This window comes from Biomphalaria glabrata, chromosome 15 (assembly GCF_947242115.1).
Source record: "Biomphalaria glabrata chromosome 15, xgBioGlab47.1, whole genome shotgun sequence".
Taxonomy (NCBI): domain Eukaryota; kingdom Metazoa; phylum Mollusca; class Gastropoda; family Planorbidae; genus Biomphalaria; species Biomphalaria glabrata.
In genome coordinates this window covers 28,982,590-29,002,025 of record NC_074725.1, presented here as the reverse complement: position 1 = coordinate 29,002,025, position 19,436 = coordinate 28,982,590, and the positions used below count along the sequence as shown (strand labels likewise).

Below are 19,436 nucleotides of genomic sequence, written 5' to 3'. Positions count from 1 at the left end.
TAGGACAGAAGCAGGGTAGGTTCAGGGTGAAGGAGATTTTTTTAGAAAATTTAAGTATCAGCTAAACATGAACTATCTACAATGCTTCTAAATAGGTCTAAAAGCACACACATGTCATAGTCTTTATGTAAATATTGGGTGTTCCAAAAAAAATCATTTGTCACAATCAACTAATGGTCTTTATATCACTGTCAATGACACTAACAAAAATGCAAATCAGAGGGATGTAACTCAAGATCGGGAAATGGAGATTTCTCTGAATTATTTTGTATAGGTCTAACATTTTCTTACTTAATTTTGCTTTTGTTTTAGATGTTAAACTACAAGTGTGATGTGAATGGGTAAAAAGAAAGGGAATATTGCTAAATATAATGAGCAAAGTTGGATATAATGTGAATGAAAAAAATGTTTTTATGAGTGACACAATTCTGCTCTCTCTCTTTTTTTCACTCCTTGGCACTCTAATTATTGATTGACTAGCCTAGGTAGGTACCTAGCATGGTACCAATATCATCAACACAGTACCAAGAAAAAAAAACAAAGCGGGAAGGACAATTATTGATCAATCAGGTACCAAATTAGGTCACATTCACTGAGTGGAGTAAGCGGGGGTCATGCAGTTTGTTTTTTTTTGGTTTTTGTTGGGTCAACTAGATCTAGGTAGGTCAGAGTGTATATGGCCCTTTGTTAAGTTGAGGGTTTAGCAGAGAAGGGAGTCATATGAGTGATGATGATAGATAAGATACATAGAATTTCAATATATTCTGATATTATTACAAATTTCTTGCTTAAGTATACTGGTATATTTAAGACTTTCAAATGAAACCCTGATAATTTATATACTAATTTATAGTTTATTACAAAGCTTATATCAACTCACTCTGTCTGTCTGGTAAAAAGTTTGAACATGTTTTTTCTCCCATTTCCCATTCTCGGATTAAAACTTAACTTATTCATTAAACCTGACAAGACATGAATCAATCAAAAAAGCAACAAACAATTAGTAAATTAATTGTTGGTGATGAATTATTTTATTTGTTTTCAAAATAAAGGGAATAAATGCTACTTAATGAGAGATATGTATATATATATATATATGGATTTAGTCCCCTTGTTATGTATTGACACGTTTTTTCTCCCACCTTCCATTCTCTGATCAAATTGAAATTTTGCACAATTATTCATAGTCTATAACAATACACAAATCAATCCAAAAATTAACCAATTAGTTAATCATTTTGTACTAATTTTAATTCATTTTGTTTTATATAGCAGAAAGGGATATAAACCTCTGTAATTTTCACATAAATGGCAGTATTTAGCATTTCCTTTCTTAAGATAAGCTTTGTTTTTATAAAGTGTATTTTTTTTTATTGCTTGTTCAAAATATATTGATAATATTTGACATGTCACTTCTTTATGATATATTTTATTACAGCACACATATAAGATACATCACTTGGGATGATTGAATAAACGCAATGGATCCCAAATTGGTAGAACAAGCTCTGTACTATCATGGTCTAGATCTACTCAACAGCTTGAGGAGGGAACAGCAAGAGATACCGCCCTCTCCAGTGCTGTCAAATATAGAAAACAGGCATACGAGAGAGCTGGAAATCAAGTAATATCTCATTTAGTCTCTTAAAGTGTATCCACTTAATATGAATGGTTAGGTTTGTTTTGGATGGTCCTTCCAATTTGAAGATTATAACATCCTAGCCCAAACCTGACTTGGGATGGGAGCGGACAGGGTTTGAACCTGGATGACATTGACATGGCAGTCCAGAGATATGTACTGCATAACCCAGCGGTTCTCAAGCTTTTAAGCTCGGCGACCCCTTATTAGAATCCCTCACTTTGCCGCGACCCACCAACACACACAGCAATAGAAGAATAGACAAAAAATTCATATTTTCGAGGGTCTTAGGCGACCCCTGGAAAATCGTTAATCAACCCCCAAGGGGGTCGCAACCGACAGGTTGATTAAATGTTACTTAGCCCCAAAAAGCCAGTGGAGTCTGGGAGTGCATGAGGCGCCCTGACCGCACTTTCCTGTGGTGGAGGCTGTCCAGGCCTGAGCAAGCTATTATAGCACAGTGCAGGACAGGCCATATTTATATGAGGCTATATATGAGTTGGCTCATATTTCTTACAGCTATTGCCACATTTTGAATCACGGTGCCCCGCTGCGGGGAAAAAGAGGAAACCTTTCAACATATTGTTACGATTCTCTCCTACTCAGGCCTTCTGTAACTACTGCTAAACACAACACATCAAGAACCTGACAACAAGAGCTCCACAATAATCTTGTATTTAATAATGAGTGAATAAGTAGAAGACAGCCAATACGACACAATTGGCAACACATCAACTAAAATGTTACATTGTACATCACTGTACACAACTCTACTGTCTCTATTTCTTCCTGGACTCGTACATAACACTTGAGGACTCGACCAGGACCGACTTCATGGTTGACTAACAGTCCTGGTCTCAACGCTCTCTGGTCTTGAACTGCCGCTTTCTTACACACTGTGTCACTCGTACCGCAGGCTTTCGATCAACTGACCATAACATTGGTCATATTTGCGTGTAATCGTAGTACTGTCCCTTGTCCATGGCCCCACTGACCTGAGTGATTCACGTGTGTGTCAGCTGAGCCTATAGTTAACCCTTTTGCGCCACCAATAGGGTCGTAACAATATTTTGTTTGACTGCCCCATACTTGCTGATCTCCGTATTGACAGGTCTGGGAAACCACACATTCTCCACCTGTATGGTGACATATGCACTACGCAATACAGCAGGGTTTCTGTGCAGGGCTTTTGCAAGAGAGGATTTGAGTTTCTCAAGCCCTCACTCAAATAGAGTTTCATGATGATGATGATGGGATAAATTTTATAATTGATTGACCTGATTTGGGCCAATAAACCATTATATTTGGTATGATCCTTGTTCTGTTTGTAGGATTGACAATATTTATAAATTTAAAATAAAGAAAGTAAGATTGCCTAACTCCTCCTGTTGGACCCTTGGGGTACCACTTGTGAAATGCCAACTGTCTTTTCCCATTTCTCCCATTTCCCATTTCTCTCTGTCTTTTTCCCTTGACTACAGTTGTTTGTGGTAAATATGCTCTTCTGTTTTGATATAGCTTATAAAAGAACATTTAAAATAAACCAGACGACAAAACAAACTCTGTGTCTCACATAGTGCTTCCCATTTTTCTTACAAACTGTCATGTATCAATTTAAATAAACCTAGTCTAGGGTAAAATAAAGTCTCGTTATCATGTTTTATAAATGTTTCTATTAAATTATTTTTATATTTATTAAATGTTATACATGTTAAAATGCTTGACCACCAGCACCATTTGCCCCATTAGATCTCAAAAGAAATTTAGAAAATTAACATTAAACAATGAGACATATTTTTTTTCTTAATTTTTATATAATTATATAATATTTTTTTTTACTTTCAGGGATCCTGAATTTCAGAAGAAGCTAATCTCATTTATAGCCAGAAAATCAGATTTAATATTTGACACTACTAATAGAAAAGAAAAAGTTCTTGACAAGAATGAAGAAATTGATGGTAAGCACATTTTCTTTATTATTAAGATGTTTTTGTTTGTTTTTTTAGTTGTTTTCTGTATTTTATTTTATTTTTTAAAAGATGCTTTTGTATATATTTTATTATTCATGCTATAGTATCCTCCCTGTGATATAGTATCCTCACTGTGATATAGTACCCTCACTGTGATATAGTATCCTCACTGTGATATAGTATCCTCACTGTGATATAGTATCCTCACTGTACTATAGTATCCTCACTGTGAGTATCCTCACTGTGATATAGTATCCACAATTTGATATAGTATCCTCACTTAGCTATAGTATCCTCACTTTGCTATAGTATCCTCACTGTGCTATAGTATCCTCACTGTGCTATAGTATCCTCACTGTGCTATAGTCCAGTTTCTTATGTGAACATGGAAAGGGGGGGGGGCGTAGATATGAGAGAAGGTTCCTAAGCAGCCTTATTGAACTGACATTTGTTAACATTTCATTACAGACTCGTATGCCATTATGCCTGCCATGGAGGTTTATATGGAGGTCCCTTCACTGTTACGTCGTCAACACTTTTTTAGTGTAAGTATTTGAGGGTGCACATGGGATTCCAGTTTGTTTGTTTTTTTGCATACATGAATCATTGAGCAATGTTTTGCTTTGTTGGACATTATGTTAATCATTTGTAGGTTTGCTTATGTGCCTAAAAAACTGTGCAAATATGCAGTCCAAATTTTTTCAAATGTACAAAAAAATATAAAACAAGAATGTCAGTGCCAAGTATGCTCTGCGGAACCCTAGTGTTCCATGAGGCCTGAATAGGTTTCCCATGAACTACTGGTATAGTTAGCTAATAGGCTTGAAATCAATGTTGACCCACTTCCCCTCCCTATTCGAAGCGCATCCTTACTTGCATGCAAAGAAGCTGCTTGGCACTGGTTTAAACAAGTTTAGGATTATCTACACATAAACATGTCTGGATTTGTTTTGTTAAGACAAGCATTATTATAGTATTTATTATCTAGAGCAATCAGTCAACAAAACACTTACTGACATCTGATGTCATCTGATAGAGCAGTCGTTATATGAAAGAGCTGTTTATCTTTCTATATGAAATAATTATTTATCATTAAATAAACTATCCTGAATTACCTATTAATTTCTCTAAAACAAAAAGTAAAGAGTTAAAGGTAATAGGGTCCACTTGGAGGAGAAATATGAAAGGATATCTGGGTGACCAAGTTATCTTTTTTTTTTCTATCTTGCTAAGCGACAGAGGTTAATAGGGCCCACTTGGAGGAGAAATATGAAAGAGGGGTCCTTAATCACAGAAGAGGAGCGCACCACGAGAATGAAAATAGCTAAAAATGCTGCAGCCTCGCAGTTTTTAAAATTTGCAAAATTTGACTTCTAGGATTTACCTTGTCACATGAGATGTAAGGGGGGAAAGATTAAATCTTGGGAAAGTTTTCATCTCCTCATCGTCTATATTTTAAATTGTTCTATTGCATTTCTATTTACTGCATCTCAGTAATAAAAATTTGTTTGATTTTTCCAACCAATTAATGAAATTTTAGATATAATCTCTGAAAGATGAATCAGAATAGCTGCGATTCGAGTTGCCAATTTTGTCAATGCTTCCTTATGTTTAAATGTTCTTTTATACTTTGCAAAATTATAATCAAGTCAAACAATAATTTTGTTTATTGTTAATGACCACAAAATAATAGAGTTATTGTCAATTACCATACAAAAATAGAACAAGATTTTGAATATGCTAAGTATCGTTAGGCTTAAACATTGGCCAACATTTTGTTAGAATATGTACCATATTTAAGTTAATTGAGCTTTCTGTTTAGTGTTGGTGCTTACAGTGTTTAACTATTTCACAGAGCATCAAGGCATTAGACTGTGTTACAGGAGTGGTCACTGACATAGTTGACTCTGGACTCCGCATCCAGTTGCTCTGTGTTGACAGAGGCAGAGCCAGAGACATTGAAGATCTGGAAATAATTGTAAAATAACTGCAGCGTCCTCCTTGTTGTCATATATTATCTACTTATCTAAATCTCGATTGAAAATAAATATATTTTTTGCTGTTTTTATTTCTCTGAATAAGATCATTTTTGGTTGGCCTATTTTTTTTGGGGGGAGGGGGTCTATATTACTCACTTTTTAACGGAATTCAATTGTATTTTATCGTTTTCTTAAGATGATTTTCCAAAGCCATGTCTTCCTCTCCTTTAGGCATTCTGCTCTGTGAAAGATCTGCCCAAGCTGTATGCCAACGAGAGTGCGCTAGAAGCTTTCCAAACTAAAGATATTGTGAGAGGTATGGAGCCTAGTAACCAGGGATAATTAAAAGACATCGTAACAGATGGGGAAAAAAATGAAAACCTTGATAGAGCAAACTAGCCCACATATAACTTTTTGTTCCAAATGCTGGGTAAAACCTGAAATTTGCGTAATTCTACTTATTGTGTAACCCGTCCCAATGCTTGTAGAGCATGCTCAGTGTAGGGGTGAAGCTATCTGTCAGGTTTCCGTGTAGCAAACACCAACCAGCTTAAGTTAAAATCTTGATTAAATAAAGCAGTAATCCCCATTACATTTTGAACTATAGAAGGGTGGGGGGGGGGACTAGAAGGGGTTTCTGGGTTGGGTTTGATAAATGTGATTGTAGTGAAATAATTATTTAGTTACTTAATTCATTGATGCATGATCATAGAATATATACTGAATCTAAATGCACCTTATGTACTTAATTTGTTTTTAAATTTACTTTTTTGTATAGTGGATCTATCATGCTCAGTGTGCTCTGGTACAATCTCTTTTGTGGATATGTTTGGGTATCTGGGAGAAGGTTTCCTTTAACCGCTCAGCAAACACAACTTGGCTCAAGTCTTCTTGATAAATAGCCAAGCAGTTTTTGCCACTCTATCCCACATCCCTAAATTAGAGTTAATATTTCATTCCCCACTGACATATATATATATATATTTTTTTTGTGTGTGCTATTCCAGGTATTGTGGTGGCTGTTGATGTCGAATATGAAAAAATAACATTGTCACTACACGAAAAATCAATACCCGATAAAAACTTGTACCCAAGAATTGTAAGCGTGTTTTTGCTACAATTAACAAATAAATTGAACCTAATTGTTGTGCTTTTGAATATTTTGTCTAAATGAGATCTGAGGACTTACTGAATCTAGCGGCTATCTTTATGTTTTGCAGGGTCTAATAACGGAGGATGATTTTCCAGTTTACTTCAGGTAATGTCTTATAGTCCTTATACTCATTGATTAACCATATCACGTACTGTTGATACATGAGAGTCTGTGACTGCCTGTGTCTAGCCAGTATTGCAAGAAGAGAGTCAGTTTTGGGCTAGTTACATCAGGAATTCTATGAAGGGCCCGAAGCTCAGTATCAGAATGCAGACTAGGATCAAAATTGACATTTCAATGTGGCCCAACCCATATCTATGCCTTAGGCTGTGTGGGCCAAAGAAGTCCTCTTAATTGACTTGAAGACTATTTGTTTTAAAAACTTCAAACATTTTGTTTTGCTAATCAAAGTGTGGGCTAAAGTATGGAAAGAGGGTAAAGAACTGTTAAATCTCACTAAAAAACCTAAATACCTGTTGTTACCTGTAAATACCTGTTGTTACCTGTAAATACCTGTTGTTACCTGTAAATACCTGTTGTTACTTGTAAATACCTGTTGTTACCTTAAATACCTGTTGTTACCTGTGAATGCCTGTTGTTTCATGTAAATACCTGTTGTTACCTGTAAATACCTGTTGTTACCTGTGAATACCTGTTGTTTCATGTAAATGCCTTTTGTTATCTTAAATAACTGTTGTTATTTGTAAATACCTGTTGTTACCTGTGAATACCTGTTGTTTCCTGAAAATACCTGTTGTTACCTTAAATACCTGTTGTTTCCTGTGAATACCTGTTGTTTCATGTAAATACCTGTTGTTACCTGTAAATACCTGTTGTTTCATGTAAATGCCTTTTGTTATCTTAAATAACTGTTGTTATCTGTAAATACCTGTTGTTACCTGTGAATACCTGTTGTTTCCTGAAAATATCTGTTGTTACCTGTAAATACCTGTAAATACCTGTTGTTACCTGTGAATACCTGTTGACTGTAAATACATGTTGTTACCTGTAAATAATTGTCTAATATGTGAATACCTCTGGTTAACTGTAAATAACTTGTTACGTGTAAATAACTGTGTAACCTGTGAATTGTTAACTGTAAATAACCCGTAATTACCTGTTGTTAAATGCCCTCCGAATAAATCTACAGCCATCTTCACTAGCTGCTTAAAACCAATCTGCCAACTTTTCTCATGCCATTGTCCCTCTAGCTTTCCTCAGACATGACATTACATAAGTTAAGTTTTTAAAAAAATACAAGCAGTGGCAGGCAATGCGAAAAAAATGCTGGAAATTGAGGTGTATGAATTAGCACTAAGGTTATAAATGCCGTTGCTTAACATGCTTTTATTTAAATCAACAAATTATTTAGGCGTTTAATTATTTACTTCTTTTTTTTTGCATCTCTCTCTCGTCATATCTGCTGAAACAGACGCAAAGCTCAAATTCAGGGCATGTCTTATGAAGAAATGATGCAATCTATTCTTGGATTCACAAATCAAGGCAATGTTCAAACTTTATTGCATCAGCTTGGGGTGCAGGAGCAGACGTCATTGTTTCGATGCCCGGCCAGGTGATGTTTTGAACCATTGAATTGGAAGGAAATTGAAGAAATTTTTTTTTGGAAAGGTCCTATGCTGATTTAAAATGCAGCTAAGGGTCCCCCCCCTTTAAAAAAAAATTTCTTTCGTTTGTAATTTCATTAAAAATAGTTTAGAAAAAGAATTCTTTTTAAATCCGGAATTGACTTTGGAAAAAAATATTTTTCAGATTAAAAATTCCGGAAAAGGAATATGCAGAAGGTTTGAGAAAGTGGCAAACTCAAAAGTTGGCTCATCAGAGGTAAATCTTATTTGTTGATTTTAATCTGAGATTTAATCACTTACCTAATTTGTGAAATTAAATTAAAATTACATTAAATTATAGCTTTTATGTAGGGCTTATAGCATTCTGATAGCATGCTTAGAGTACTATGGTCCAATCTCATTTGTGGACCAGTGGGAGGAGGGGGGTATCTGGGAAGAAGGTTTTTCCCCGTGCTGCCTTTAGGCGCTCAGTAAACACACTGCTCAAGTCGGGTGTCAAACCTCGAGCCCCCTTCATAGGTAGCCGAGCCAAGTTCAAGCTTACTTAGCCTCTTAGACCATGCATATCATTGTAAACATGTTTATGCTAATTCAATAAAACCTCATTTTAATTGAACTACTTTAGCTTCAAAAAAGCATATATATAATACATAAATCACTAAATCACATATCTTGTCTATATTTATTTATAAGCTACCTTTTATTAGCCTGTGGCAACAGAGACTTACCAAAACGAATGTTGTTTAATCTCCTGTAGTTAAGCATACCAAGCTGTTACGTTTTTTCCCCTCTCTCTTGATCAAAGTGTTGTAATTATGTTATAGATAATCCGCAACAAATTGTTAAATTTTTGTTGTTGTTGTTTTTCTCGGAATCTAGTTTAGTTCAAGGAGTAGATATGTTCAAACAAGGGAAATACATGGAGGCCATGCAACACCTCAACAGAGCACTTCAGATTGACAAGGAGAACGTGGAGGCCCTAGTGGCTCGTGGAGCATTGTAAGCCTTTGTTATTGTAGTATCTTTTGATATTGTAGTGCCTGACGACCCCCTTTGAGCCTTTTGTGGCTGTGACCTGCAAAATTGCTGGTAGTACTTGTGCCCTGATAGAGAGAGGGCCTACTAACTATGGTAGTGTGAAAAAGCTCCTCCTTCGTGGTCAAAGATGAGCTCAGTGTCATGATGAGCTAGAAGTCTGCTGTTTATCGGACTTTGAAAAGCCAACTACACTAAAGACACAGTTATTTTGGGCCTATTAAAGTATTACCTGCTCTGTCCACAATCTAGCATGTCAAATAGTCGACTGCCTTGAAAAAAAATTTTTAAAAAGTTAACATTTATGTAGTGTCAACTTTGTGAGAACCAACTTCCCCCCATTAATCTAAAAAAAAAAATGTCCATTAAACAAAAAATGGATGCAGTAAATTTCTGTAGTGATTTAGACTACTGCTATGGCCAGAAAACTTTATTAAATACTTCTGCAACAAACCTTCCCTGGCAAGTCTGCTTTTGATTTTTGTTATAACTCTTTTTTTTTTTTAATCTTGTCCTATATTTTTTTTTAAATTGTTGATTCATATTATTTATTAGTTATGTTGCTCAATAGCACATCAACTCATTTTCTGTTTTAATCAGCCAAGAACTCAGAGAAATGTTGGTTCACTAATGCAATGTTTATATATATATATATATATCCATATTGATAAAGACTTTGAAATGTACTTTCTGTAAACTTAGCAGAAAGATAAAAAGTGTTTATCGCACTTCTGTAATGGATATTCATAGTTGTATCTTTGAGTTTCATTTGAAACTTAAACACCTCATAATAGGTTGATTTTGTTTGCATATTTATTTGGTATTTATTACAATTGGTTGTGCTGCTTCATTGTATTAGGATAAAAAAAAAATTCATTAAAAATTGTGTACGATATTAATTGTGTTTTTGTCACTTTTTTGTATTACTTGCTTGCGTACATAATGCGTTACTGTGTAACATGACACTTTCAATTCAGTCAAACCTTGTTTTTTTTTTTAACTCATTGATGTGAAAGCTTTTTTTCTTTTAGACTGTAGGGTCATTATCTATTGTTGGAACTTTTGAAATAGTGGTTCCCAAGTTTTTTGTATGCCCATAGGACCATTAAGTAAAAAATGTATTTTGACCTGACACATTTGACAATATAGAGCCACTAAAAGACTGCACTATAAGATGCATATGTTTGGAATCACTATTGCAAAGAAAGTGAGGCCCATTTGTGATAATGAACTCTATGAGATTCCATAAAACAAGGTTAGACTAGAGAGTAACTGATAACAGTACCGGTACAATAAAATTTACCAGACTCACTTCTGACACCGTTAGAATTTCTCTTGTTGTAAAAAGTGTTCGTTTTTTTGTCTAGGCTCGTGTTTTAATTTTTAACAAATAGTTTGGAAATTAAATCACAAGTTTTAAATAGACAACTTTGGAGGGTTAAAGCTGCGTTGAGTTGGCATCATTTTGTTGATAAAAGTAAGTGGTTAATTTTGTTTTATGTATATCTATTAATAGTTAATTACACAGATAGTTTAAATTTATTTTGTTTTGACTTATTTATGACTTTATCATTTAAATAATATTCCTTTTAAAAAAATATCACACTAATTTAATTTTCTTTAAAAATTCTTCTTGTCAGGTTTCTCATTTCTGGAAAAAGATTAAATGGTTATATGATCATTTAATCCCAGGAGATAATCATTGTTTACTTTTTCCTTGTGCATCTGATTTGTTGAAATTACATTGACGGCAACAAATCTGGATGAAAAGTTAAAAGCCAATTGATATCTGTTACAGAAAGAAAGAAAAAGAAACAAAAAAACTTCATTGAGAATTTGAGAGAAAACAAAATATGAATGTAGATTTGATAACATAGTTCAAGTAAGCTGGAATCATGATAAAATAAAATTCAATGCCCCACTGGCACTGAGGTATTTAACATTGCAGTTCTTATGTTATGTCATTTATATTTTATATCTGCAAAATCTCTTTCGGTGATTGAAGACTTAGTGTATTGTGTGTTTATAATTCATATATGTATATATATATATATACATACAGTGATGGTTTACCAGCTTACGTAACAATGTTTATATGTGAGAATGCAAGTAGACTAATGACGTCTGCTGTGTGTTATTTCATGGGTGGTGTCCCTTTTGTTCTTTCAGATATGCCAACAATGAAAACTTTGCACATGCCATCAAGGACTTTAAAGAGGCCCTGGGGATCAACCCAAAGCACAGTAATGCTAAACATTACCTGGTTGAGACTTTGCTGACAGCTGGGAAAATGTAAGTTGCTCTTCCTTTTCAGAGACTGGTTAACTTATCTTATCTTATCTTAAATAATACAGACGTTACTTCCAAAAGAAGAAGATGATTAGGTTTAGTTGGCAGGAGTGGCATAGCTAAAAATTTGCCATCATTTGGGGCCTGGGGGGCCCTGCATTTTGCATAATTTAATATTTAATGTAAAAAGCACTCATTTGGGGGCTTGGGAGATTTTCAAATTCTCCCCCCTCCCCCTAGCTACGCCTCTGGTTTGCAGGATATTGCTCAAAGTCCTCGACTCAGTAGTGCTAAAATGTCTCCCACCCTAAATCAGGATTTGAGCTTGTACTGCTTGTTCAAGCAGCCTGTGCTCTACTAATTGGCCAACATGCACATGTGCAGATGGGCATATACATACATACATACATGTATGACTTCAGAACACTATGGCTAGCTTTATGTCTTTACCTTTTGTTTGACATCAAATCTCAGAGCATTGTAAGTGTCTCCGAGACATTTGAAATCTCAATTACTTTGGAATGAAAAACTTAAGTTGCTAACTTGACCCTGACCTATATATATTTCACTATTGTAATTAAAAGACTTATGATAGAAAATTATTTTGTTTTAGAAAATTATTTTGGTGGAAGTTTCTTAATGTTTGATATCTTAACACTTGTAATCCTATGTTTCTCCATGTCTGTGAAGCGTGGAAGATAAACGAGACCTGGACGAAGCTTGTGACTACTACTCACAGGCAGTCAAGGCCGACCCTGACCACAAAGAGGCCAAGGATATGTTAATGGGGTGTCAGAAGTTAATGGTATTTTCCTTTTTTTTAAACAGATTTTTAGAAATGTAATAACAATGTCTTATTATATATATATACCAGTGATTGTACAAGAGCTTGATTTAAAGAAAAAAAAACTATTGTACAATCTAGGTTTTTCTAGTTTTTTTTAGATGACCTAACTACTAGATTCAAAACACCCTAATGGTAAGTTACTTTCGTCCCTACAGGTGTTTCAGTCCATCAGTAGTGAGAGTTCCAAGACCAAGGAACCAGAAACCTCAGTCTTAACTAAAACTGCAGAGAAACTAAAACAGCTGATTCATGAGGATGAGAAAGAGAAGCCAAGGTCAAGGTAGGGTCATAGAATGGGAATTTTCGCTTTTGGTTCTTTGTATTTTACAATGCCACGTTCAGCTTTGAATTTTCTTTCACTTAGAATGTTCACGGCCTACTTAGAATGTTCATGACCTACTTAGAATGTTCTTGACCTACTTAGAATGTTCATGACCTAATACGGTTCCTGCTTAACACACAGTGTCTTTAAAAAGATCTTTAAATGTCAGTGGCCTCTTTTAGTTGCTAAGACACTATCTGAAGGCTGTTGGTTTGTAAACATTTTCTTCTCTCACATGGAAAGCATTTTGTTTAAAGTTTTAGTTGACATGAGACTTCGTTTCATTGAAAGACTGCTTATAAGTACATGAATTAGTCATTAAAAGACTAAAGGTACCTGATTTAGTCATTTAAAGACTGCCTGAAGGTACCTGATTTAGTCATTCAAAGACTGTCTAAAGGTACCTGATTTAGTTGTGCAAAGTTTTTAAATTAATTAAGTAATTATGATTGTTTTGATATTGAACTGTTTTTTAATTACATCATTGTTTGGCTGATGAGTTGATCCTATTCAGGCTTTGTTCTTAGTTTTATTGATTCATTTTCTTTATCTTCGGTTTTTCAGATCTAAAAAGAAAAAAAAGAATGCACGGAAAAGCGCCTCCGACTCTCCTGAGAAAAAGAAGCGTAAAAGAAAGAGAAGCACCAGCAGCAGTGACAGCAGCAGCAGCGGTTCAGAGTCGTCTGTGGACACAAAGAAAAAGAAAAAGAGGCGCAAGTGAGTTGGTTCCATTGATAGCGCGAACTATAGTGCAGATGATGTAAAGGTCATTTGTTTCTATGATGGTGTCATGTGGCCAGCACTCTGAAAGTTTTGCTATATAAAAAAATGCCATTCAATGAGCTACCACTTGGCTTTTGAACCAAGGGATCTCAGTTTGGAATCTTGGTGAAGACTAGGATTTTGAATTTGGGGATTTTTAGGACCATCAGTTCACCCAACTAAATGATATCTGACATTATTTTGGAAAGTAAATGCGTTTGGTCATTGTTCTGGCCATATGGCACCCTCTTTAACCATCAGCCATAGAAACAGGTGACCTTTTCATCATCTGCCCTTATAGGTCGCAAGGTCTGAAAGTTTATTTATTCACTTACTGTCCTGGCACTTCAATACGACAACTTATAAATGGACACTTGTTTATCTTTCATTTAATTATATATAAAACATAATTTTATGAAACATTCTGTACAATTATATATGAAAACATTTTTTTTTTATAGAAAGTTGAGAAAAAGTTCCACCTCGTCAATTCAGTCGCCAAAACTTTTAGGACGAACTCGGTCTCCTGTCACTAAGGGTAGGTTCTAAAAAATATACTCTAAGATAAAACAATATGTTTTCTTTCTTGAACCAACATGAACCACTTATTCTTTTTAGTTGTTCAAGGGTAATTACATGCCGTTATTTTTTTAAGAAAAGAAAAAAAGATCAGCTAACAGCAACGACAATGGAACCTGGTTTCGATAAAAGATCCAAACCTTGCTGGTACCCATTTCCATTGCATGTGTGTCAAAGTCTTATAGAAGTTATTTTAACTGTCTAATATTCAATCAAATGTAGCAGTTTCACAGACTATATTTATTAACCTTTGTAAACAAACCAATGAACAACTGGGTCTGTTCTCAACTTTCTTTCTATCTATTTTTCTAAACGCTGTTGATATGAATGCATTGGTTTTACCTTCCTGTTTTTTTTTTTAGGCAAAATAGAAGTACTAGAACACACAAGTAAATGATGTCATACGAGTTACAGTTGTTGTACCAGTATTACTTAAAGATAATGGCAGCGCCTTTAGCATTTGCCTAATTGCAAAATGCAACCCTCACATTGCAACAACTGACCCATTGCAAACATGCAACCCTCACATCGCAACATCTGACCCATTGCAAACATGCAACCCTCTCATTGCAACATGCAACCCTCTCATTGCAACATCTGACCCATTGCAACATGTAACCCTCTCATTGCAACATCTGACCCATTGCAACATGCAACCCTCACATCACAACATTTGACCCATTGCAACATGTAACCCTCTCATTGCAACATGCAACCCTCTCATTGCAACACACAACCCTCTCATTGCAACATGCAACCCTCTCATTGCAACATCTGAACCATTGCAACATGCAACCCTCTCATTGCAACATCTGACCCATTGCAACATGCAACCCTCTCATTGCAACATGCAACCCTCACATCACAACATTTGACCCATTGCAACATGTAACCCTCTCGTTGCAACATGCAACCCTCTCATTGCAACATGCAACCCTCACATCACAACATTTGACCCTTTTCAAAATGCAATCTTCTCATTGCAACATCTGACCCATTACAATGTGCAACCCTCTCAAAATGTTTATTTACCTACTTGGGTAATGTAACAAATTAAGTGGAGTATATTAATTGGGCAAGATGTCACTGATTAACTGATTGGTTTTTACATATTTAAATGGATGGCCAATTATGTTTTTAGACATTGCTCTATAAGATTGTAATTTCGTTTAATGCTTGCATTTTCTCTTTCTAGTTCCACCACCCAAAGGCCTAGAAGATGAGGAAACCTTTAGCAGGATTATTCAAAGTGGCAGCACAAGCTCCTACCTGCCAGTTACTTCAAAGGAGTATTTCAGTTCCTCCACTGCCATACCTGGCCTCAGCAGTCCATCTCCCGACGTGAGCAAACCCACTGGCCGCACAGAAATGGCCATAGCAGAGAGGCCCACCAGGCGGGAAGAAGAACCACCAGGGGGGAAAGAGCTGACCACGAAAAGACTCCCTGAGGATAGCGTGAGGAGGCGAGATGAGCTGCTGATGGCCGAGAGGGAAAGGTTTTATAAGGATAACAAAGACAGATACAGAAGGTTTCGTCCTTACTCCCGATCTAGTTCTGCCTCTGTGTCTTCAAGAGATTCACGCTCCCCTAGAGGCAGCAGAAAAGTTAAGCGAAGAACATTGAGCAGATCCACCAGCCGCAGTAGGTCTTTGGATAGAAGCTGGTCTCGGGAAAGAGGCAGACGTCGGCCCAGCGCTAGGAGCACATCCTTAAACCGGAGCAGCCCACGCAGAAGTAGACTTAGCTCCAGCAGAAGCAGGTCTAGGGGCAGACATATCAATCGTAGAAGAAGTAGGTCGTTCAGCAGCAGCGGTAGCAGCCGCAGCAGATCACGTGACAAAAGTAAAAATGTCTTGAACATCAAAATGAAGTCTCCATCTCCGATAACAGGCATTAAAGAGCTTGACATGTATCTTGGGGGATCCAAGCAATATTTAAAAAGTGTGAAACAAAAGCTTAGCTTATTAGATTCTTTTTTACCATCAAACACCTCAGCAGCCAAGTATACTAGCTCTAAATCTCCTCCTAGTAGATCTGCAGCCATATATGCCAGCTCTAGATCTCCTCCAGCTAGATCAGCGACCATGTATACCAGCTCTAGATCCCCTCCAAACAGATCAACAGCCAAATATAGAAGTTCTAAATCACCCCCTACCCCTAGGTCTCTTGAGGCTCAAGCATATGTGTCGAAATCAAACCTAGAAAAAAGATCTCCAAGAACCCAGAGAAGATCAAGATCAAAATCCTGGTCAAGGGAAAGTCCAACGAGAAGGAGGAGTGACATAAAAAATAGCCATGACCAATCCCCGAGACGCAGCCGTGGACTATCACCAAAACTACGCCATGACCTGTCTCCCAAACGAAGCCATGATCTATCTCCCAGACGCAGCCGTGGGCTATCTCCCAAACGTGGGGTTAAAAACAGTGATGTGTCTACCATGCATGATATCAGAAGCCACGGTCTGTTTCCCAAACTTGACGACAAAATCAGCCGTGGGCTTTCTCCGAAACAAAATCCAATTAGGTTGTCTCCCAAGATGAGAAAACAAGAACTTCTGGGTAAACTGACAGATAAAACTTCCCCTGTACGGCCTGACCTTGTCAATCCAGTTAGAAAAAGTAGCCCTATTAAGAAAAGCATTGCAGAAGTACAGCCTTTTAATGCAACCATCACAGTTTCTGGATTCGGGAAGTTTGGTCCAAAAGACGCCAATCAGTTTGATGCCATTGGCAAACAAACAGCCATTAAAAGAGATGACGCTGGTAGTACGAAGGCAATGGAAGATGCACCTGCTGCCACTATGCCGAGTCAAAACTCTAAGACTGAGGCAAAAGACTCAACAACAGTTCTCAAAATTACTGCCAGGACCAAAGTCAACCCATCTTCTAATGTTCTTTCACCTTCGTCTGATGTTGAACCAGAAGCCAGACATAATAAAAAGCTTGCTTCCAATGAGTCTACTGAGGTTCCATCAAAGTCTGGCCGTCCTGAAGAAGCACATCCAGGCCAGACTGTGGAGGGTCTTAGTAAGATAATAAAAGAGGAAATCATTGAAAGTCAGGATATCAAAGTAGATCAGATGAAGCCTTGGCCCAAAGAGGTTGATTTGGAGAAGGAGATAGAGAGAAGAGTCCAAGAGAGACTCCGGCAAGAGGAGGAAAAACTCAGGATTGAAAGGAACGAGAGGATCTTAAAGAGGAAGTTTGACGAGGATGCAGGAGGAGGTCCCTCCAGGAGGTACAGCGAGGCAACCAATGACAAATACCCGAACAAATTGTACTCCGACAGAATGGATTACCAAAACAAATACAACCCCAATCAAGGAAAAGGCTTCACACCCCGTGGCACGTTTAGGGAAAGATTTTGGAGGGGGCATAATCAGAGGGGTAGGTTCTACAACTCTTATTCTCAGGGGGAACCAGCATCTTCCTCTAGAGATCAGAAAAGATATAGGTCTCGTTCTTCATCAAGGGAACGCAAGAGATATATGTCTCGTTCTTCATCAAGGGAACGCAAGAGACATATGTCTCGTTCTTCTTCAAGGGAACGCAAGAGACATAGATCTCGATCCTCATCTAAGGAGCGCAAAAGATACAGGTCAGGATCTTCAGAAAAAGAAAGCAGAGTAAGGTCCAGGTCAAGGTCCAAAGAGAGTCGGAGAAAAAGGTCAACATCAAAAGATTTGAAGTCTGGGTCCGAAAGAAAGACAAAATCCCAAGAGAACTCCATCTCTAAAAATAGATTTGATCGCAAAGAGCCCTCAAGGGATGATTCAGCTTCTCGAAATACATCAAAGGAGTCCCTAATGAAAGATAAGTCCCCAGCTGAACCACCTGTTACTTCCCCTTTGAGGGCCCAACCTAGGCCTCTTTCTCCCTCTGCCAACCCAGATGTCCAGGCTCCGCATTCCAAATGGGAAATGGCAGATAAAGACACCTCGGCGGAGAAAGAGGAGGACAGTAAAAAAGCGGAAAGCCTGACAGAGTTGGAGAAATTCCTGATTGACCTGAAGCACCAGAAGAAGAAACAGTGGATAGCAGAAGGGAAACTGAAAGAGAAAGAATAGACGGTGTTGGTTGAAGGTTAGGCTGATCATTCAGGACAGAATTGTATGCTATTGACTGAACAAGAAAAATATAGTTTAAATACCAGTGCATAGCGTTTTCAAGATTTCTTGTGTTGTCACACCCAGGTGACCTGATAGTGGGACTTCCTATGTACATAGGGCCATCTTCTGATTTCATTGCATTGTCATGTTTTTTTTTTTTTAAATTTATCTCAGTTGAGAGCTACCAAGTAACAACATGAAGCCTTAGCATGGCGTCACAGAATATTACATTGTCATGTCTTTTTTTTTTCTTTTTTCATAGTCTGTTTATAATAATAATAAGGCTTGTTTTCGAGTCCGAAGATTAATGAGGTTTGCAGTATTTCCCACGGCTACGCAGCCCCAGCCGTGACCTACATATTTTGCCACATCCAGGGCAAGCATAACCATTGTCCGCCGGTGGGATATGCTAAGAGAGACGATTGTTAACTGGCCTGTGGTTTGCTAGAATCTGTCCCAGCTGTAATTGTATTAAAGATGTTCCATATATCTCATTGAATGTCCTGGATCAAAGATTTATCCATCTGTTTGTCTAACTTGGTTGTAGATTATTAATGGTCAAGGACTTGTTAATCATCCTGGAACTTGCGTTTTGTTGTCTTTTTTTATATTTTATTTTGTAGTTCTAATAATGAACTTGTAAAATGGTGTTTGTCCAGATTGCAATGAAAACGGTTTATTGCCTGCATGTTGTATTTAATTGTTTTTAATCTCACTAAGTGAACTGTACTGAAAGTTTCAGACCCCCCCCCCCCCCCCCAAAAAAAAATTAATTCAAATTAAAGCTGGCAGAGTTTCTCTCCCTTTCACGCCTTGTTTTACATGTGATTAAGTTTGTGGAATGAATCAGGTATCTAGTAAATGAAATGGATGTGTGGTTGCTAAATAGTAGATAACTCAGCTAAACCAAAAGTTCAGTTTCGGGACATGTCCCTCTTGGACTGGCTATTTGCTGATACTCTGTCCCCTAGACCATTTGTTTGCCGTCATGAAACTTCAAATTGTTAAAGCCCTTTTGTTGTTTGTTTTTCTTGTTTTGAATCCATTGATTTAAAAATGAATGTCTATAGTGTTGAACTCAAAATAAACTGTATGATTCAACAGACTTGTTTTGTTTCTTCCTGTGGAAATGTGTGAGTCCTGTGTTAAAATCACTAAAAACACT

General features: G+C 36.9%; 1 protein-coding gene across 1 annotated transcript; it reads left to right on the top strand.

The window, feature by feature from the left end:
• The first annotated feature begins 1,448 nt into the window (after nucleotides 1-1,448).
• LOC106050762 (serine/arginine repetitive matrix protein 2-like) lies at nucleotides 1,449-19,372 on the top strand. The gene is made up of 16 exons (XM_013205792.2): nucleotides 1,449-1,624; nucleotides 3,485-3,597; nucleotides 4,078-4,154; nucleotides 5,465-5,587; nucleotides 5,820-5,904; nucleotides 6,596-6,687; nucleotides 6,809-6,846; nucleotides 8,174-8,314; nucleotides 8,512-8,583; nucleotides 9,207-9,326; nucleotides 11,532-11,654; nucleotides 12,342-12,456; nucleotides 12,654-12,778; nucleotides 13,385-13,537; nucleotides 14,044-14,120; nucleotides 15,357-19,372. The coding sequence occupies exons 1-16, from the start codon at nucleotides 1,482-1,484 to the stop codon at nucleotides 18,227-18,229; spliced, it is 4,470 nt and encodes a 1,489-aa protein (XP_013061246.2). The 5' UTR covers nucleotides 1,449-1,481; the 3' UTR covers nucleotides 18,230-19,372.
• Nucleotides 19,373-19,436: the final 64 nt, after the last annotated feature.